At 36.2% G+C, this 17,306-nt stretch overlaps 4 protein-coding genes across 4 annotated transcripts; all 4 read left to right on the plus strand.

The window, feature by feature from the left end:
* Window positions 1-576: 576 nt before the first annotated feature.
* LOC106382476 (probable pectate lyase 20) lies at window positions 577-4,655 on the plus strand. The gene is made up of 4 exons (XM_013822500.3): window positions 577-956; window positions 1,350-1,415; window positions 3,181-3,927; window positions 4,110-4,655. Exons 1-4 carry the CDS (start codon window positions 877-879, stop codon window positions 4,468-4,470), a joined length of 1,254 nt encoding a protein of 417 aa, XP_013677954.2. The 5' UTR covers window positions 577-876; the 3' UTR covers window positions 4,471-4,655.
* Window positions 4,656-6,810: 2,155 nt separating this feature from the next.
* LOC106367035 lies at window positions 6,811-10,121 on the plus strand. Its single transcript, XM_048749228.1, has 5 exons — window positions 6,811-8,170; window positions 8,288-8,764; window positions 8,959-9,481; window positions 9,556-9,655; window positions 9,738-10,121. The coding sequence occupies exons 1-5, from the start codon at window positions 6,811-6,813 to the stop codon at window positions 10,119-10,121; spliced, it is 2,844 nt and encodes a 947-aa protein (XP_048605185.1).
* Window positions 10,122-11,360: 1,239 nt separating this feature from the next.
* On the plus strand, window positions 11,361-13,032 carry LOC106347575. The gene is made up of 5 exons (XM_013787147.2): window positions 11,361-11,611; window positions 11,763-11,889; window positions 11,977-12,264; window positions 12,331-12,543; window positions 12,700-13,032. Exons 1-5 carry the CDS (start codon window positions 11,361-11,363, stop codon window positions 13,030-13,032), a joined length of 1,212 nt encoding a protein of 403 aa, XP_013642601.2.
* Window positions 13,033-13,702: 670 nt separating this feature from the next.
* On the plus strand, window positions 13,703-15,300 carry LOC106367044 (probable pectate lyase 20). The gene is made up of 2 exons (XM_013818918.2): window positions 13,703-13,848; window positions 14,021-15,300. The coding sequence occupies exons 1-2, from the start codon at window positions 13,703-13,705 to the stop codon at window positions 14,379-14,381; spliced, it is 507 nt and encodes a 168-aa protein (XP_013674372.1). The 3' UTR covers window positions 14,382-15,300.
* The last annotated feature ends 2,006 nt before the right edge of the window (window positions 15,301-17,306 follow it).

The following is a 17,306-nucleotide window of genomic DNA, read 5'->3' on the forward strand; positions in this document are numbered from 1 at the left end:
ATGCCCAGTGAGAATATTTAAAGCAGTTGGAGATGAAAGATGCAAAGTAGAAAAAAGCGAGATTTGTTCTGTTCAGTAAAAATTTGGATAAGATTAGCCTAATCTGATTAGGCATTGAACAAAAAAAAAAGTGGTTCATGTGCAATTATTTGTATAATCAAATTATGGAGTTTCTGATTTAAAAATCGTGATTTTTGATAAATAAATCACTAGTACCACAGATTCAGGAAACAATATATGTACCAATAGTTCTAAATAATCAGTTTGTTTGGCAGTTTTTTATTATTTTAAATTTGTTTCTCAACATCTGAACTCTAATTGCAGAGTTTTGAGCCCATCATCTAACGGTGTGAAGTAGGATAAACCACTAAACCTTTTAACATGTTCGTAGTTTTCTGACAATAGAACAAGATACATTGTGTTAATTCTGAAATGTATGTTATGTAAAACATATATTGTTTTCTTAGCAAGTACAGAATATAAAAAATGTGAAATATTTGCATGTATAGTATTGATTCTCATTAGAATTGCAGCTTTTATTGAAAAAAGAACGAGTTTGTACAACCTATTTTCTTGTTTGTATAGTTTGTCTCTTGTCGCATCACCTACATTTTCAACCTTGAGCGTTATAAATGTGAAACAATAACTCTTAACACTATGGTGAAAAATTTATGTCATTATCCAGCTATTTTGAGTTTTATGTTCTAAATAATTAATTAAGCCATGTCACTCCCGATTTCTCTTATATAATAACTCCTCCCACTAAAGCCCATTCTTAAACGCTTCTCATACTTCTTCTTCTTTCAACAAAATAGACTGACAAAAGCCTCTGGCTCGGACAGAGACAAAGAAACATCACAAAACAGAGCAAGAACAATGGCTACCACGCAAGTACTTGTCCTCTTTGCTTTAGCATTACTCCTAACAATGCTCTTTGCTGGCGTCGATTCCACCAGGTATCATCGATTAATTGCTTATTACATATAATGTTCTTAGCTCAGTTTGGGGTCAACTGTTTTACGTGATCTGCTTCATAGAAAATAGCATTGAAGCTCCAAAGAATCCATATTTTTTTCTTTGAACTACTGATCAGTATAGCTTCATTTTGTATTACAGATCTAAAAATTCTTGTAGTTTACGATCTTTTTATTGACCATGAACAGATCCGTGTGCTCAAACAAAAGTGTGTTGTTATTATTGGTAAATGCAACACGCCAAGACTTCTATATTAGTAGTGGTTCTCGAGGCTTGAGTATATTGCTTTTATGCTATTGAGTTGTTTCATTTCGGGTTTAGAGATAGTAATTATAGTTTTGTTTAATATAGTGAACTATTTAATTGTGTTTCAGGTCCAATGAAACATGGCATGAACATGCAGTTGAGAATCCAGACGAAGTAGCTGCCATGGTGGACATGTGAGTATTTATGTTGCTTTCAATTTTTAATTCTAGCTTTATTAGAATAGTGTGATAATGTAATGTATGTTTGCTAATTAAACAGTAATCATCTGTTTGATCTATTGCGTTCTGTTTGATCTATTGCGATTGGGTAGTTGGTAAAACAATAAGTTAAAGTTTAACTCTTAAAGGACCAGCATCTCGTGACGTCTGGTTGGATAGATTCCTGTGATCTTCTTTTGTAAATAATTAAGAAATAAATAAAAAGAATTAAAAAAACAGGTAACTTGTATTTATGTGGAGCAGAGCTCACATGGTGCTTGTGTAAGAATTTTTATACATTCTGGTCAAAGGGTTCAATCCATAGGGCCAACCAATAGACCACGATTCTTTTTTTTTCCTACTTTCTCTTTATCCTTTTTTTTGACAAATCTTTTTTACTTTATCTATTTCTTCATTCATACAAAAGATAAAGATTTCTATTTATGCAATTTAACTGTTATTAACTAGAACAATTTTTCAAAAAAATGGAAGAGTTTTAATTTTCCGTAAAATATTTTAATTTTCCATAAAATATTTTAATTTTCGGGTTTTTTTCGGTCAAATATTTCACAAATGCTATAATACAATTAACTGTTTTTAACTAGAATACTTTGCTTTGTAGTATAGTAGTTTTTGTATAAGTATTTTCATATGAAAAACTAGAAGTAGTTTCTTGGTTCCCATTCACAGGAGAAAACGAACGTAATATGATCATAGTAGAACCTCTATAAATTAATAATGTTGGGATTTTGAAATTTTATTAATTTATAGAAATATTAATTTACAAAAAGTTCTTTATTTAGATTTCTTATTTTAAGATATATTTATTCTAATATAAGAAAAATATTTGATTTTAATGTATAGACATTAATTGTTATTTTTAAAATTTGACATTTATATTAATTTTAGTATATTATTTGGCGTATATAATAAATATTGTATAGAACTTTAATGTGGTTTTAGATATAATATTACTAAATCTATCAAACATATATTAAGTGTAAAGAAAATATAAAGATAATTCTATTGTGGATATAAAACAAACAATATAATAATATGTTATTGCTTATGTAAAAAATATATATATATATATATATATATATATATATATATACTTTAGTAGTTAATATAAATTCTTTATGCTTATTCTTACTGAGCGTTTCAGACTTCTCTGGGTGGACCACAACATCAACCCATCATGTAGTTGAGTTGGATTTAGATGCTATTTTCTCATTAAATGCAATGCTCCATATCATATAGTTGAAAAATATAAATAAAATATAACGGTAAATATAAAAAACACATGTAGTAAATATAATTGCTTGCGAAAATCTTATGGAATTATAAGACACATTGGTCCAGAAGAACATATGTAATGTTTTTGCTATGAAACCGAAAACATGTGTAAATGTTCCAACAAACGCCTAATCTTTAGGAGCAGCGAATTGCGACAAGCCCATGCATATGCCTCGTGTATTGTTCTCCCAGTTCTTTCATGATAACTGTACTCAGAATAACAATAGTTTCAGTCTTATCTCGTTACAAAATAACCAATAATGTGAAACTTATTAAACGATTATTTACATCATATATTTAAAATCAACGAATGTGCCCACCGACGCAGATATTCTATAGTTTGATGTTATGTGGCCCATCCAAAAACATTGCCCCGGTTTTGTTTAATTTAATGGTTACGTTGAGATAATTTTGGTTCGATTAAACCGGTTTTGATTTGTTTCAGGACCATTCGGAACAGTACCGTGCGGAGAAGGTTAGGTTACTTCTCTTGCTCCACCGGGAATCCCATCGACGATTGCTGGCGTTGTGATCGGAAATGGCAACTCCGGCGTAAACACCTCGCCACCTGCTCAATCGGTTTCGGACGCAACGCAATAGGCGGCAGAGACGGACGTTACTACGTAGTAAGCGACCCTAACGACGATAACCCGGTTAACCCTAAACCGGGTACACTCCGTCACGCCGTGATCCAAGAAGAGCCTCTCTGGATCGTCTTCAAACGCGACATGGTCATAACACTGAAGCAAGAACTCATCATGAACAGCTTCAAGACGATAGATGGTCGTGGCGTCAACGTCCACATAGCTAACGGTGCATGCATCACGATACAATACGTGACGAACATTATCATACATGGGATACATATTCATGACTGTAAACCTACTGGTAACGCTATGGTGAGAAGCTCTCCGTCACATTATGGGTGGAGGACGATGGCTGATGGTGATGGGATCTCGATCTTTGGGTCGAGTCATATTTGGATTGATCACAACTCGCTCTCTAGTTGCGCTGATGGGCTCATTGATGCTGTTATGGCTTCCACGGCTATTACTATCTCTAACAATTACTTCACGCACCATAACGAAGTTATGTTGTTGGGGCATAGTGATACTTACACAAGGGACAAGGTGATGCAGGTTACTATTGCTTATAACCATTTTGGTAGAGGTCTTATTCAGAGGATGCCAAGGTAAATATACTTGTTGGAACTCATCTATACAAATCGTTTTTTTCTTTTATATTGTATCGATTTATTTATGCAAATGCTTTTTAATTATTCAGTTTGCTCTATTGTAGAATTTGTGTTTCTACAATACTTTGAATGATTTATCATCTTAATCGTCAAAAGGATGAAACGTTTTTTTACTGTAGGTGTAGGCATGGATACTTCCATGTAGTGAACAATGACTACACACACTGGGAGATGTATGCAATTGGTGGCAGTGCTAGTCCCACCATCAATAGCCAAGGAAACAGATATCTTGCTCCGAGAAACCGCTTTGCTAAAGAGGTGACAAAGAGAGACTATGCAGGGCACTGGCAATGGAAGCATTGGAACTGGAGATCAGAAGGAGACCTTTTTCTAAACGGTGCTTTCTTCACACGTTCTGGATCAGGACGTGGAGCCAGCTACGCTAGAGCTTCAAGTTTGGCAGCCAAATCGTCATCCCTTGTTGGCGTCATTACCTCTAATGCTGGTGCTCTTAATTGCAGAGGTGGTCGCCGGTGTTAATACTTGCTCATTAGTCTTCTTTTGGGTTCTTGCATTTTATACATGGCAATCGCACTATTGGAGTGTTGAGGCTTCATTTAAAAACTGCCTCAACTGTAGTATAAAAGTTGTATGATTACATTCTTGTTTAACCACTCTCTTATATTTGATGTATCTATAAAGGCAAACAAAAGTTGGGACTCCTCTTTTACTATCTTAATTTCTTCTTACATCGTGGATAAGAGAATTAAGTACTAGACAAAACATATAGAACTTTCTATGAAATATATATGTTTCTATCTTAATTTCTTCTCCCGTTTATCATTTTTCCTCTTAAATAAGAACTAAATTTTATTTAGTCTCTAAAATAGTCTTTTTCTATTTTTATTTTAAATATAGAAAATGCTATTTCTACTAACAATAGAAATAAATTTTGTTCCAAAGTATATTTTAAAATAGCAATTTTCTATTTTTATTTTGAATATAGAATATTGTTGTTTCTTCCTCAAAAGACATACACTAGAGTAAGAAATATATGTTAGTTGAATAAAAAAATTATATCATAACATTTAGAATGCTATAGTAAAAAGATTTAGTCAATAAACTCAACATATATTTCAATACATAAGAGATTTATAACAACTCAGTTTGATTTAATATACGATTGTAGTTGATAAAAGAAAAAAATCAACATGACTTTGAACTGAGGTACTATTCTGATATAAAAATCTATTAATGTTCAACTAAATAAAGTAATATAGCATTTCCAACTAACATTTATTTATTTCTCTAAATGCTATTATATATAAAATACAATCTACTTTGATTCATTTCTATTTTTCTGTAAATAGAAAGTGTTATTTTTTCCATAGAAGAAAAATATTAAGAAATAAAAGAATGAAAGTTTAGAAACATATATTGGCATGAATTTTACATCTTTTATAACTCTTTTAGTTTAGATGAAAATAATAAAATACATTGAAGACGATTTCATAATATCAATACCTTAAACCAAAAAATAATAGAATAATAATAATAATAATAATAATAATAATCTTTAACTTACTAGTTAAAATTATTTTGTATCATCAAAACATGACTGCCAAAAAAGCAATTCACCATCACACACATCCTAAGGTTTGAAGGAATCCGTAAAGATAATACCTTGGAACAAAAAAGCAATTCACACACATCCCAAAAGACATATTATGATCCAATTGAAGGAAATGAAGACTTCTGGGGTATCATTCAGTTATCATCAAGACTATTATATTGGATCATCAAGACTATATTATATTGAATCAGAGAAAATTGATGAGGAGACAAGAGTCAAAAAGAAAAAAGAAGATGTTTTACTTGATCGATCTACGAACATTGCCCCGGTTTTGTTTAATTTAATAGTTACGTTGAGATAAGTTTGGTTCGATTAAACCGGTTTTGATTTGTTTCAGGACCATTCGGAACAGTACCATGCGGAGAAGGTTAGGTTACTTCTCTTGCTCCACCGGTAACCGGATAGACGATTGCTGGCGTTGTGACAGAAAATGGCAACTCCGGCGAGAACACCTCGCCGTCTGCGCAATCAGATTCGGGTGCAACGCAATAGGCGGCAGAGACGGACGTTACTACGTAGTAAGCGACCCTAACGACGATAACCCGGTTAACCCTAAACCGGGTACACTCCGTCACGCCGTGATCCAAGAAGAGCCTCTCTGGATCGTCTTCAAACGCGACATGGTCATAACACTGAAGCAAGAACTCATCATGAACAGCTTCAAGACGAACATTATCATACATGGGATACATATTCATGACTGTAAACCTACTGGTAACGCTATGGTGAGAAGCTCTCCGTCACATTATGGGTGCACTAGTAAAAATCTATCGCATAGCCACTGTAGTGCCACTTAAAAACCGTGGCTATTTAAAAGAAGCCACGAAACCGCCACGTAAAAGCCACGAGACGTAAAAAGCCACGGTAAAATTAAAAACGCCACGATCAAGTCACGAAACAAAGCGCGGCAGGTGAAAGCCACGGAAGCGCTACGAAATTTTCGTGGCTGTATAACTTAGCCACGAATTTGCCACTAATAAAACGTGGCACCATTTTGTTTTTTTGTGCCGACATCAAAAAGAAAGTGTTACGTCCAATCGTTTGACGAAATGGGATATAGCCACGGTTATTTCATGGCTGTTTCGTGGCTATACATGCTTTTTGAGTAAGGGAGCCACGAATATTTCGTGGCATTGTCGTGGCTATTTCGCATCATATATACGCTTCATACCGTGACATTTAGAACTTTTGTTCTTCTCTCAAATTTTCAGAACAAAATGTCTTTCTACTTTCAATCTAGAAAATGGATGGATCAAAGAATTGATTCTGAGAGTAATCAGGTTTCTGAAATATTTCTTGGAGGTGTTGATGCATTTATTCAATTTGCGTGTAATCAAGAAGATTACAAAGAAAGAGAAACTTTGTTGTGTCCGTGTGCTCGATGCAAAAATGTGAAGCAACGTGAAGCAAGAGTTGTCGCACGACATCTATTCTTGTACGGTTTCAAGGGAAATTATTATTTTTGGACGAGTCATGGAGAGAAATTCAACAATGTTGGTGAGAGTTCCGGGGCGAATCATTCGACGGGTGAAGAAGAAATGTTAGAGACTCCTATTTGGAATGCTTATGAAGATCACCAGCAGAATATTCCAGAGGTACCCGCAGACATTGCGCCAGCTTACATGCCGGAAGCTATAGAAGAGACAGACATAGCACAGCCCTATCATGATAGTGTTTTTGAAGCATTTGAAGCAGCGACTCAACCTCTCTACGAAGGATGTGCAGAAGGAATTTCTCAGTTGTCTCTTGCTTCGCGGATGATGAAAGTGAAGACAGATTATAATCTACCAGAAGCTTGTGTAGATGAGATATCTGAAGTATTTAAAAACATACTTCCGCAGCCAAATAAAGCTCCAACAACATATTACGAGACAAAGAAACTGACACGGTCGCTTGGGTTACCCTTACAGAAGATTGACGTATGTGTGAAGAACTGTATGTTATTTTGGAAGGGAGACGATGCGAAGTTGGTCAGTTGTTGGTTTTGTGGAGAAGATCGCTACTACCCGAAGAACGGAAAAGGTAAAAACAAACCGAAACAGAGAATGTTTTACCTCCCAATAGCAGATCGTCTGAAACGTCTATACCAACTTGAGGCGACAACTTCCAATATGCGGTGGCATAAGAAACATGTAACTTCGGAAGGAGAAATACATCATCCATCTGATGCCATAGCGTGGAAACACTTCATTGAGTTATATCCTGGATTTGCTGCTGAAAGCCGGAACATTTATCTATGCTTATCAACGGATGGGTTTAATCCGATTGGTATGAATGGCGAAGCACATTCCCTTTTGCCAGTTATTGTAACTCCATACAATTTGCCTCCGAGAATGTGTATGAAAAGAGAATTCTTATACCTTTCGGTGCTAATTCCCGGACCCAAACATCCAAGAAAAAGCTTAGATATTTACCTTCAGCCGCTGATTGAAGAGTTACAGAGTTTATGGAAAGATGGTGTGGAGGCATATGATATTTCAAGGAAAGAAAGATTCATAATGCGAGCAGTGTTGATGTGGACGATAAGCGATTTTCCAGCGTATGGGATGCTTTCAGGTTGGATGACACATGGTCGGCTATCGTGTCCATATTGTCAAGATGAGACAGGTGCGTTCTAGTTACGTAATGGACGGAAACATAGTTGGTTTGATTGCCACAGAAGGTTTTTAGATGAAGATCATCCTTACAGGAGAAACACTCAAGCATTTACACGGGGAAAAACAGTTGTGGATCCTCCTCCACCATGGTTGACCGGAGAAGAAATATTGCGTGAGAGGATAAATAATATAAAAGGTTTATCAAAGTCCGTTGAATGTGGAGGGAATGGACATGATAATCCATCCAAGACAATATCTGAATACGGAGTTACTCACAATTGGGTTAAGAAGAGTATTTTCTGGGAGTTACCGTATTGGGAAACTCATCTTCTTCGGCATAACCTTGATTTCATGCACATTGAGAAAAACTTCTTCGATAACCTCACGAACACATTGTTAAATGCTCCTGGAAAGACAAAAGACAACGTCAAAAGCAGATTGGATCTTCCAGGTCTATGCAAAAGGCGTGATTTAGAGATGAAAGAGGATGGAACGATGCCCGCGCCAATATTCAGGCTGTCAAATGCGGCTAAGCGAGAATTCCTTCTGTGGCTGAAAAATGATATAAAATTCCCCGATGGATATTCCTCCAAATTTAGTCGATGTATTGATGAAAGCAATTTAAAGCTACATGGACTGAAAAGTCATGATTGTCATGTCATTATGCAACGACTCTATCCATTTGCATTCGCGGAACTTCTTCCAAAAATGTTCATACGGCAATTAGAGGTATTTATTTTTTATGTTATCTTAATAATTACTATGATTGATGTTATAACTTTAATGTTTTGTTTACAGATATTGCCCTCTTTTTCCGAGATATCTCTTCGAGGATTTTGAAAGAATCAGATATTGGTCTTTTAAAGGCAAATATCGGTGTGAAGCTTTGTAACTTGGAAAAGATTTTTCCTCCATCGTTCTTTGATGCTATGCAACATCTTCTTGTGCACCTTCCAGATGAGGTAGCCTTAGGTGGGCCCGTCCATTTTAGGTGGATGTATGTATTTGAAAGATACATGTACCATTTGAAGAAGATGGTCAGAAACAAAGCACGCATTGCGGGTTCGATAGTTGCACAATGGATAAACGAGGAGATTTCAAGAGCATCCTCAAATTATTTTGGTCATCCTGAGATCATGAGCATTCCAGAAGGTCCAAATGATATTCGTTTCTCATACAATTATCCGGATGTACCACCTTTGTTTTACCACGAAGGGAGAATCAGTGGTCAATGCTCAACTGGTTGGTTAAATGATAAAGATAACACCGTTCTTCAGACATTTATGATGCTCAACTGTGAAACATTTGCTCCATATGAAAGGTACCTTAATATTATGAAAATATAATATAAATACATATTTCTAGTTACATAATTAATATTTTAAATGTGTGCAGGATGTTTGAAGAATATATGACACGGAGTATTCCTGATATTACTCCAGTTGCAATGCAAAAAGCGAAAGACACCAACTTTGCAGAGTGGTGCAAAGACTATGTGAGTTTTTGTTTTAATATTATCAAGTTCCACAATTTATTTATTTTATGATGTAATTTATAACAATGTTATTCTATTGCAGATTAACGATGCGACTCAGTTTTACACATTTCCTATGTGGATGTTGGATTTTGTACAAGGTCCTAGGCGCAATTATAGGTCTTGGCCAATATATCACACCCGGGGATACACTTTCCACACACATAACCACGGTCAAAATAGAAAAACTCAACATTATGGTGTTTGTGTTCCTGGAACCAATGAAACAGACTACTATGGCCTCATACAGGAGATTATGATGGTGGAGTATCATGGTGATGTTGGCTTGAGGGTCATGATTTTTAAATGTTCGTGGTTTGACACCACGGAAAATCGCGGTATGAGAATACATCCATCTGGTCTTGTTGATGTCTCACCACGAAGACAATATGCAAAATATGATCCTTTTGTATTACCTGGTAAGTGAAATATATATGTGCTTGAGATTTAATGTTTGATGAAAAGCCATAATTTTAAACTTCGATGTTATTGTATCATGACCAGGTAATTGTGATCAAGCATGTTTTATTTCTTATCCACGGGTACGTCGACATTCTGCCGATGATTGGTGGGCATGCGCAAAAATTATTCCTCGAGGAATCCAAGAAACGTCCGAAATTGCTTTAACTGCGTGGCAGGATGATAGACGTGACCAAGTTGCAGAAAGTTCATTGTTACGGGTGGAAACACATGTTGTTGACGATGTTTCTGATTATGATCTTGCCCCGGTGAATCCTCCAAACGATGTATGTAAAATATGTTGTGAGATTGTTGGAAAAATTATATTATGTAAAATATATGAATGTATGAAGGGTTTGAATTGTAGTTGTTGTATGGGTATAAGGTTTGATGGAAAAGAGTTTGGGTTTTAGGGATTGTGCTTTAGGGGTTGGGTGTTTGTGGTTACGCGTTTTTAGATAGAGCCACGGTTTATTAGTGGCTGTTTCGTGGCTATAAGGAAAATAGAGAAAACAAATTGGTTTGGCTCGAATTTTTTTTGGTTTCCCGTGAGATATTACATATTGCCACTGTAATTGCGTGGCTAAATCGTGGCTAGTCCAAAATTTTGGTAAACCAATTGGATTGAGTCCAATTGATTTGGTTTTGGCTCCAATTGATTTGGTTTTGGCTCCAATTGTTTTTAATTTCGCGGTTCAGTGCCACGGTTTAGCCACTGATATTTCGTGGCTTTAGAAAAAGGTTTAATAATTCAGTTTTCTTCTTTCTTCTCAACACTTAGAGAAAAAAAGACAAACTCTCTCTCTCGACTCGCGACGGAACGGTTCTTCTCCTCTCCGTTTCTTGTGTCGCCGTCTCCGGTTCAATCTCGCCGTCTCCGATTCCATCTCCCACCTCTCATGGTAACCCTCTCTGTTTCTCTTCTCCTTTCTCGGAGATGAAACCCTTCGATTCTCGATTCGATATGATGTTTTAGGGTTTTCGATCTAGGGTTTCGATTTCTCTCTGTCTTGTTTGATTGGTTGTTACATGTCTACTTTCTGTTTCGATCTAGGGTTTTGTTTATTTTAGAGTATCGATTAGGGGTTTTGTCTGTCTACTTTCTGTTTCGATTAGGGGTTTTGTCTGTCTACTTTCTGTTCTTCGTTTAGATTTGTCTTTCTCTCTTTCTTGACTCTAAAGATGTGTTCTTGTTGGTTTTGTACGTATGAACTCAACAAGAGCACCTGGAACACAAGCTGCATCTCCTCCTATGCCTCCGGGTGCTACTGGACCCGCTGTTTACCATGCTGGGTCTCCTCCTATGCCTCCTGGTGCTACTGGAGCCGCTCCAAACCATGCTGCTTCCTCATCTCGTTCCAACAGCTACCAGCAGATGACCCTTAATGCGATGCTCAACTTACCTGCTAGGCTCTCACAGCCACATCTCCATCATGATAAGCCGAATGGAGCTTTATGGTAAGATCACTTCCTCATCTTTGAATGTTTCTGTTATTTGAATTGGGTCTTTGATTGGTTAGGATTGTTTCTGTTAGGATTGTTTTGTGAAATTTTAGGTAGGATTTTGTCATAGTCTTGTTTCAGTTACTGATGTTTGTTATCATCTTAGGTTTGGTATTAACCCATGTATCCATGCTTTCATCCGTGCAACTTGGCAAGGATACTACATGGGTCCTTGGAAGAGTTGGAATAAGGTGCCTGAGGAAAGGAATGATTCCTGGTGGCAAACGTTTGTGGTAATCAAAAATTACATTTTTTTTTAAATCTCTTACTGTTATTATTTCCTGTTTCTAAACCTCTTATTGTTTTGTTTTTTGTTGTAGCAAAATTTCTACTGGGAGCCTCAATTTAATGATTTGGTCTACGGTCTGTGGAAGAAGGAAACGATGACATCCGTTGGTGAAAGGATTAGCAAGAAGAAGAGGCAACACAAGAAGCCAAAGTACATCAATGATAGCGACTGGACACTGCTTCTGGAGTATTGGGCGACTGATGAGGCTAAAAAGAAAAGCAAGAAGGCTGCTAAAAGCCGCAAGGCTGATCCTGTGGGTAAAGGGTGCCACAAGCATAATGCAGGCCCTAGGTGTTTTGCAAGGATAGCGTATAACATGGTATCTTCCATGTCTGTACTATAATCTGTCTTTCTAATCTGTCTTCCTAATTTCTTTTTTTTGCAGACGCAAGCCTCTGGTGAACCACCATCCTACACTGCCCTTGTCAGGGAGACACACTCCCGACCAGATGGGACTTTTGTGGAATATCGGGCTGAAGAACTGGTAACTCAGGCCGAGATGGAAGCCACACAGCTCTCTAACACTGAAGGATCACCAGGGAGTCCAAGTGCATCATCTGCTCCTTCTCGCCTCATGTTAAACAAGGCTTATCTGAAGGTATGATAGCTTAACATTTTTATTCTCGGACACTTTTAATCTTCTGTTCTGTTTGACAATTGCATTACATGTGTTACCTGAGTTGATCAAATAGCCTTATGTTAGTTTCTGTTTGGTCTTGCTTGGTTTTGAATATTTTTCCATTTCTCTTGACAGAATGCTAAGAGTAGGAGGGGATATGTTTACGGACTGGGCAGTGAACAATTCAGGGAGCATGCGCCTTCTTCACGCGTCCCCAATGGTATTGCCCGCAACCTGGACCTGGAGATGCGTGTGGGCGGTCTTGAGACAACCCTCCAAAGTGTCACTTCTGATGTTGCTGGGGTGAAACAGGACGTCTCAGACATGAGGCAGGACTTTGCAGCAACAAGGGAAACAATCAATCAGCTCCTCCAAACACTTAGGCCCCCGCAAGCACCTACTGGACAGACTTCTGATCATCAGGCTCAAGCACCAACTGGTCAGCCTAATCCTCCCAATGGCATTTAGAAGTTGGTACTTTATCTTATAACCTCTTTTGTAACAAGGTCTTTTGATAGTCTTCTTAGACTCAAAACTTTTAACCTTTTCTTATGTAACTTTTTATGAATGTTGAACCTTGACTATCTTGTATATTAAGTTCTGTGTTTATTGAATGTGCAATTTTAATAATTTGAATGAATCTCTAATATGAAAATTGGCTAATTAAATCTCTAATTTTGAATGTTTTTCAAAACAGTGGATACTATAAATGTTGAATCTTAGTAGCTAAATCGTGGCTATAATAGCCACTGAAAAATAGTTTTAAACTGTGGCTAATAGTGCCACGTCGAATAAGTGGCAGTATCGTGGCTATTATAGCCACTAGCAATAGCCACGTCTTAATATTATATCGTGGCTATTATAGCCACGAAAATGCGCGTGGTAATAACGTGGCTCTTAGCCACGAAAAGCCACGCTTATTTCTAGCCACGAGGCTATAGCCACGCTACTTTTCGGACATCTAAGCGTGGCTGATTTCTTTTATAGCCACAATAATTTGCTCTATAGCCACAACTTTGTAGTGGCTATGCGTTGGATTTTTACTAGTGGTGGAGGACGATGGCTGATGGTGATGGGATCTCGATCTTTGGGTCGAGTCATATTTGGATTGATCACAACTCGCTCTCTAGTTGCGCTGATGGGCTTATTGATACTTAACTACTTTACGCACCATAACGAGGTTATGTTGTTGGGGCATAGTGATACTTACACAAGGGACAAGGTGATGCAGGTTACTTTTGCTTATAACCATTTTGGTAGAGGTCTTATTCAGAGGATGCCAAGGTACATACTTGTTAGAACTCGTCTCTACAAATTATTTTATATTTTATCAATTTATTTATGCAAATGCTTTTTAATTATTCAGTTTGCTCTATTGTATAATTTGTGTTTCTACAATACTTTGAATAATTTATCATCTTAATCTTCAAAAGGATGAAACGTTTTTTGATTGTAGGTGTAGGCATGGATACTTCCATGTAGTGAACAATGACTACACACACTGGGAAATGTATGCAATTGGTGGCAGTGCTAGTCCCACCATCAATAGCCAAGGAAACAGATATCTTGCTCCGAGAAACCGGTTTGCTAAAGAGGTGACAAAGAGAGACTATGCAGGGCACTGGCAATGGAAGCATTGGAACTGGAGATCAGAAGGAGACCTTTTCCTAAACGGTGCTTTCTTCACACGTTCTGGATCAGGACGTGGAGCTAGCTACGCTCGAGCTTCAAGTTTGGAAGCCAAATCGTCATCCCTTGTTGGCGTCATTACCTCTAATGCTGGTGCTCTTAATTGCAGAGGTGGTCGCCGGTGTTAATACTTGTTCATTAGTCTGCTTTTGGGTTCTTACATTTATGCATGGCAATAGCACTATTGAAATGTTGAGGCTTGATTTAAAAACTGCCTCAACTGTAGTATAAAAGTTGTATGATTACATTCTTGTTTTACCACTCTCTTATATTTGATGTATCTATAAAAGCAAACAAAGTTGGGACTCCTCCTTTACTATCTTAATTTCTTATTACATCGTGGATAAGAGAATCTTGAAACCCACCAATTCATTGGTTAAGTGCTAGACAAAACATAGACTCATAGAGCACTTTCTATGAAATATATTTTGATATCTTAATTTCTTCTCCCGTTTATCATTTTCACATATTCTTTCAAATGTATTTTGCTATTTTCTTCTTAAATAAGCACTAAAATTTGTTTGGTCTCTAAAATAGTCTTTTCTATTTCTTATTCTATATAGAAGATGGCTATTTTTACCAAAAAAAAATAAAATAAATTTTGTTCTAATCTATTATTTAAAATAGCATTTTCTATTTCTTACTATAAATATATAATATTGTTGTTTCTTCCTCAAAAGACACTAATTAGAGTAAGAAATATATGTTAGTTGAATAAACAAATTGCTGAAATATTGGAGATCTTTTCCTTTGCTAACTCTCCCAGATTATTTGTAATTTCTATCTGATCTGACCAATTGCTGAAATATTGGAGATCTTACTTTCTCAAGTTAGTTACAGTGGTGACTATGTTCGTGTAGCTTATTAGATTTGGCTCTTAAATTTACGAGTATTAATTAGTTCTGCAAAGATTAGGGTGCTATTTTTTGGATAATTCAGTGTTAATATTGGGTGTGTAAAATCCCGTCAATTTTAAATAGGGACTAAAATAATATATTTAAATGTAGCATTACTAACTCAAACACTTGAAAAGTATTTTGTTTCTCAATTATGACCAAAAATTAGTTATTTGTTTTAATCTTTTATGACGAAACCAGAAATTAGCGGTTTTCATTTTTTTCATAGACTTCCAAGAAATTTATTTTCATAGACTTCCAAGAAATTTATTAGCTAGTCTAAATCAATTATAGTTTCCCCAAACAAAGTATCAAAATTGGGTTTCGAAAGTTGAAATCGCATTTTAAAAAAATGATGAACATAAGAGCTTGAATCTCCACCAGGCACCAATACTTTAGTTAAGTAGAAAAACATACACATACTCTCATAATTTGGTGATCGTTTATTTGACGAATAAAATAAAGGATGTTAATTATCTTTAGAGTAAAATGCTGAACATAAGAGCAATGGTTTACTCCTTTTCTTCTTATATATTGGAGATATCTCCGCTTTACTTTAACAATTTGCTTTTCTTCCGTAACAGCCATCACAGTCTTATTAAATTACAAAATATTAACTTACTAAATATAATCAAATTGAAAAAAATATTTGACGACTTCAAATGTGATAAACCCGCCAAAAATGATATATGTATTTGACGAGTTCAAATCTTAATTGGTATTAGAAGGCAAATCAACTGCGGCATCAGAATATATGGCAAACTCTCTTCCTGGAGTGTCAAGAATGGAGTGAAGTCCACCACCAACAGCAATCTGGAAGTATAAATTTCACATCTACATCAACAGTGTGAGTGTCTAACCTGCATACAAACAAACATAAACCAAGTTCTAAATCCATATTCAACCAAGAATACATAGAAGTGCATATCAAACATAGAAAGATAACTGAATATATAAATTCTGAGCTTCAACTTACCTTTCCATGACCTTAATGAACTTGACATTAGCATTATTCATTATGTTCTTAGAGATACCCGTCAGCTCTGCAGCTCAGCGTTCTTGTTGGCAATCAATATGCTCTAATCATGAGAAAGGTCAGTATCGTATCGACAACCAAATCTAGAAACGTCTTCAAACTCGTGAGTGTATTTGGATGCATTCAAAAGTAACTTCTTGGAACACATCCACTGAGTACACACATGTCGATTAACCAATATGAGTTCACTCATTCATTTAAGTCTAACACTGAACATAATATGACATTTCTCTAGCAGATGTATCAAAACAATCAAAAGGAAAGAACTTACTTTCGTTCCTCCGACATTGTTGGTGTGCTATGCAGCCACTCATACACATTTATAAATGGACTAACAAACCAGTGATCCTGATGAAAATCATGAAGACGGCACTTAGACAACAAAGCCCTCAAAATATAATTGGTGATGTTCTTAATTCTCAATAGAAATGAAATGGATGAATAAAAACGTCCGGAGCTTTCAGATCCTTGCTCTCTCCTCTAGCCTATCCGGTAACTTGCAGTTGGAAGACGGTGATGGGAATCCAATATCGTCTATGGTGGAATCTAATTGCCAAGTGATATTGTTAATCTCCTTTCAAACTATGCTTACTCCTTGATCGACATGATATGTCTTGGTCAAGACAGTGTCTTGAAGTAGGGGTTCTGATCAAAGAAAAACTCAAGCTTGAACCATTTTGGCTCTTCAGCCCCGTTCTAGTTGATATCCTTAAGATACTTGAGACCACCTTCATCTGGCTCAGTTATCTAGAATTATGGGAAACAAAAACATGAATATGAAGAGAATTACTTTTTCTTAAAAAACAAAAACAAAAGAAGAGTATCCCTTACAAACTTCCTCAGTTGTAATTTCATTGTTCTTCAGTTAAATAAACCCAAATCCAGTACTCTTTCGCTGCATAAGGAAAAACAGATGTTCATAACAGTTAAAAACATGATTTTGCCATCATCGGAAGCTAAAAACATAACCAAAAATTAATGTAAGTGATTTGCCATCAGCAGTTTTATCTTCTCCCTATTATTTTTTTATAACCTCTTCAGGTGCACGGTGCACCTTCAACTAAAACAAAAGATCATTGCTCTCACATCAAATCAGCAAAAAAACACAAATTGCTAGTAAA

This window comes from Brassica napus, chromosome C2 (assembly GCF_020379485.1).
Source record: "Brassica napus cultivar Da-Ae chromosome C2, Da-Ae, whole genome shotgun sequence".
Taxonomy (NCBI): Eukaryota; Viridiplantae; Streptophyta; class Magnoliopsida; order Brassicales; family Brassicaceae; genus Brassica; species Brassica napus.

Excerpts from the sequence above, each read along its gene's own strand:
- LOC106347575 (XM_013787147.2), top strand. The coding sequence starts at position 11,361 with ATGAACTCAACAAGAGCACCTGGAACACAAGCTGCATCTCCTCCTATG. Across the intron at positions 11,890-11,976 it reads CCTGGTGGCAAACGTTTGTG|CAAAATTTCTACTGGGAGCC; the intron begins GTAATCAAAAAT and ends TTTTTGTTGTAG. Across the intron at positions 12,544-12,699 it reads TAAACAAGGCTTATCTGAAG|AATGCTAAGAGTAGGAGGGG; the intron begins GTATGATAGCTT and ends TTCTCTTGACAG.
- LOC106367044 (XM_013818918.2), top strand. The coding sequence starts at position 13,703 with ATGGGCTTATTGATACTTAACTACTTTACGCACCATAACGAGGTTATG. Across the intron at positions 13,849-14,020 it reads CTTATTCAGAGGATGCCAAG|GTGTAGGCATGGATACTTCC; the intron begins GTACATACTTGT and ends TTTTGATTGTAG.
- LOC106382476 (XM_013822500.3), top strand. The coding sequence starts at position 877 with ATGGCTACCACGCAAGTACTTGTCCTCTTTGCTTTAGCATTACTCCTA. Across the intron at positions 957-1,349 it reads GCTGGCGTCGATTCCACCAG|GTCCAATGAAACATGGCATG; the intron begins GTATCATCGATT and ends ATTGTGTTTCAG. Across the intron at positions 1,416-3,180 it reads GTAGCTGCCATGGTGGACAT|GACCATTCGGAACAGTACCG; the intron begins GTGAGTATTTAT and ends GATTTGTTTCAG.
- LOC106367035 (XM_048749228.1), top strand. The coding sequence starts at position 6,811 with ATGGATCAAAGAATTGATTCTGAGAGTAATCAGGTTTCTGAAATATTT. Across the intron at positions 8,765-8,958 it reads TTCCTCCAAATTTAGTCGAT|ATATTGCCCTCTTTTTCCGA; the intron begins GTATTGATGAAA and ends TTTTGTTTACAG. Across the intron at positions 9,656-9,737 it reads CAGAGTGGTGCAAAGACTAT|ATTAACGATGCGACTCAGTT; the intron begins GTGAGTTTTTGT and ends ATTCTATTGCAG.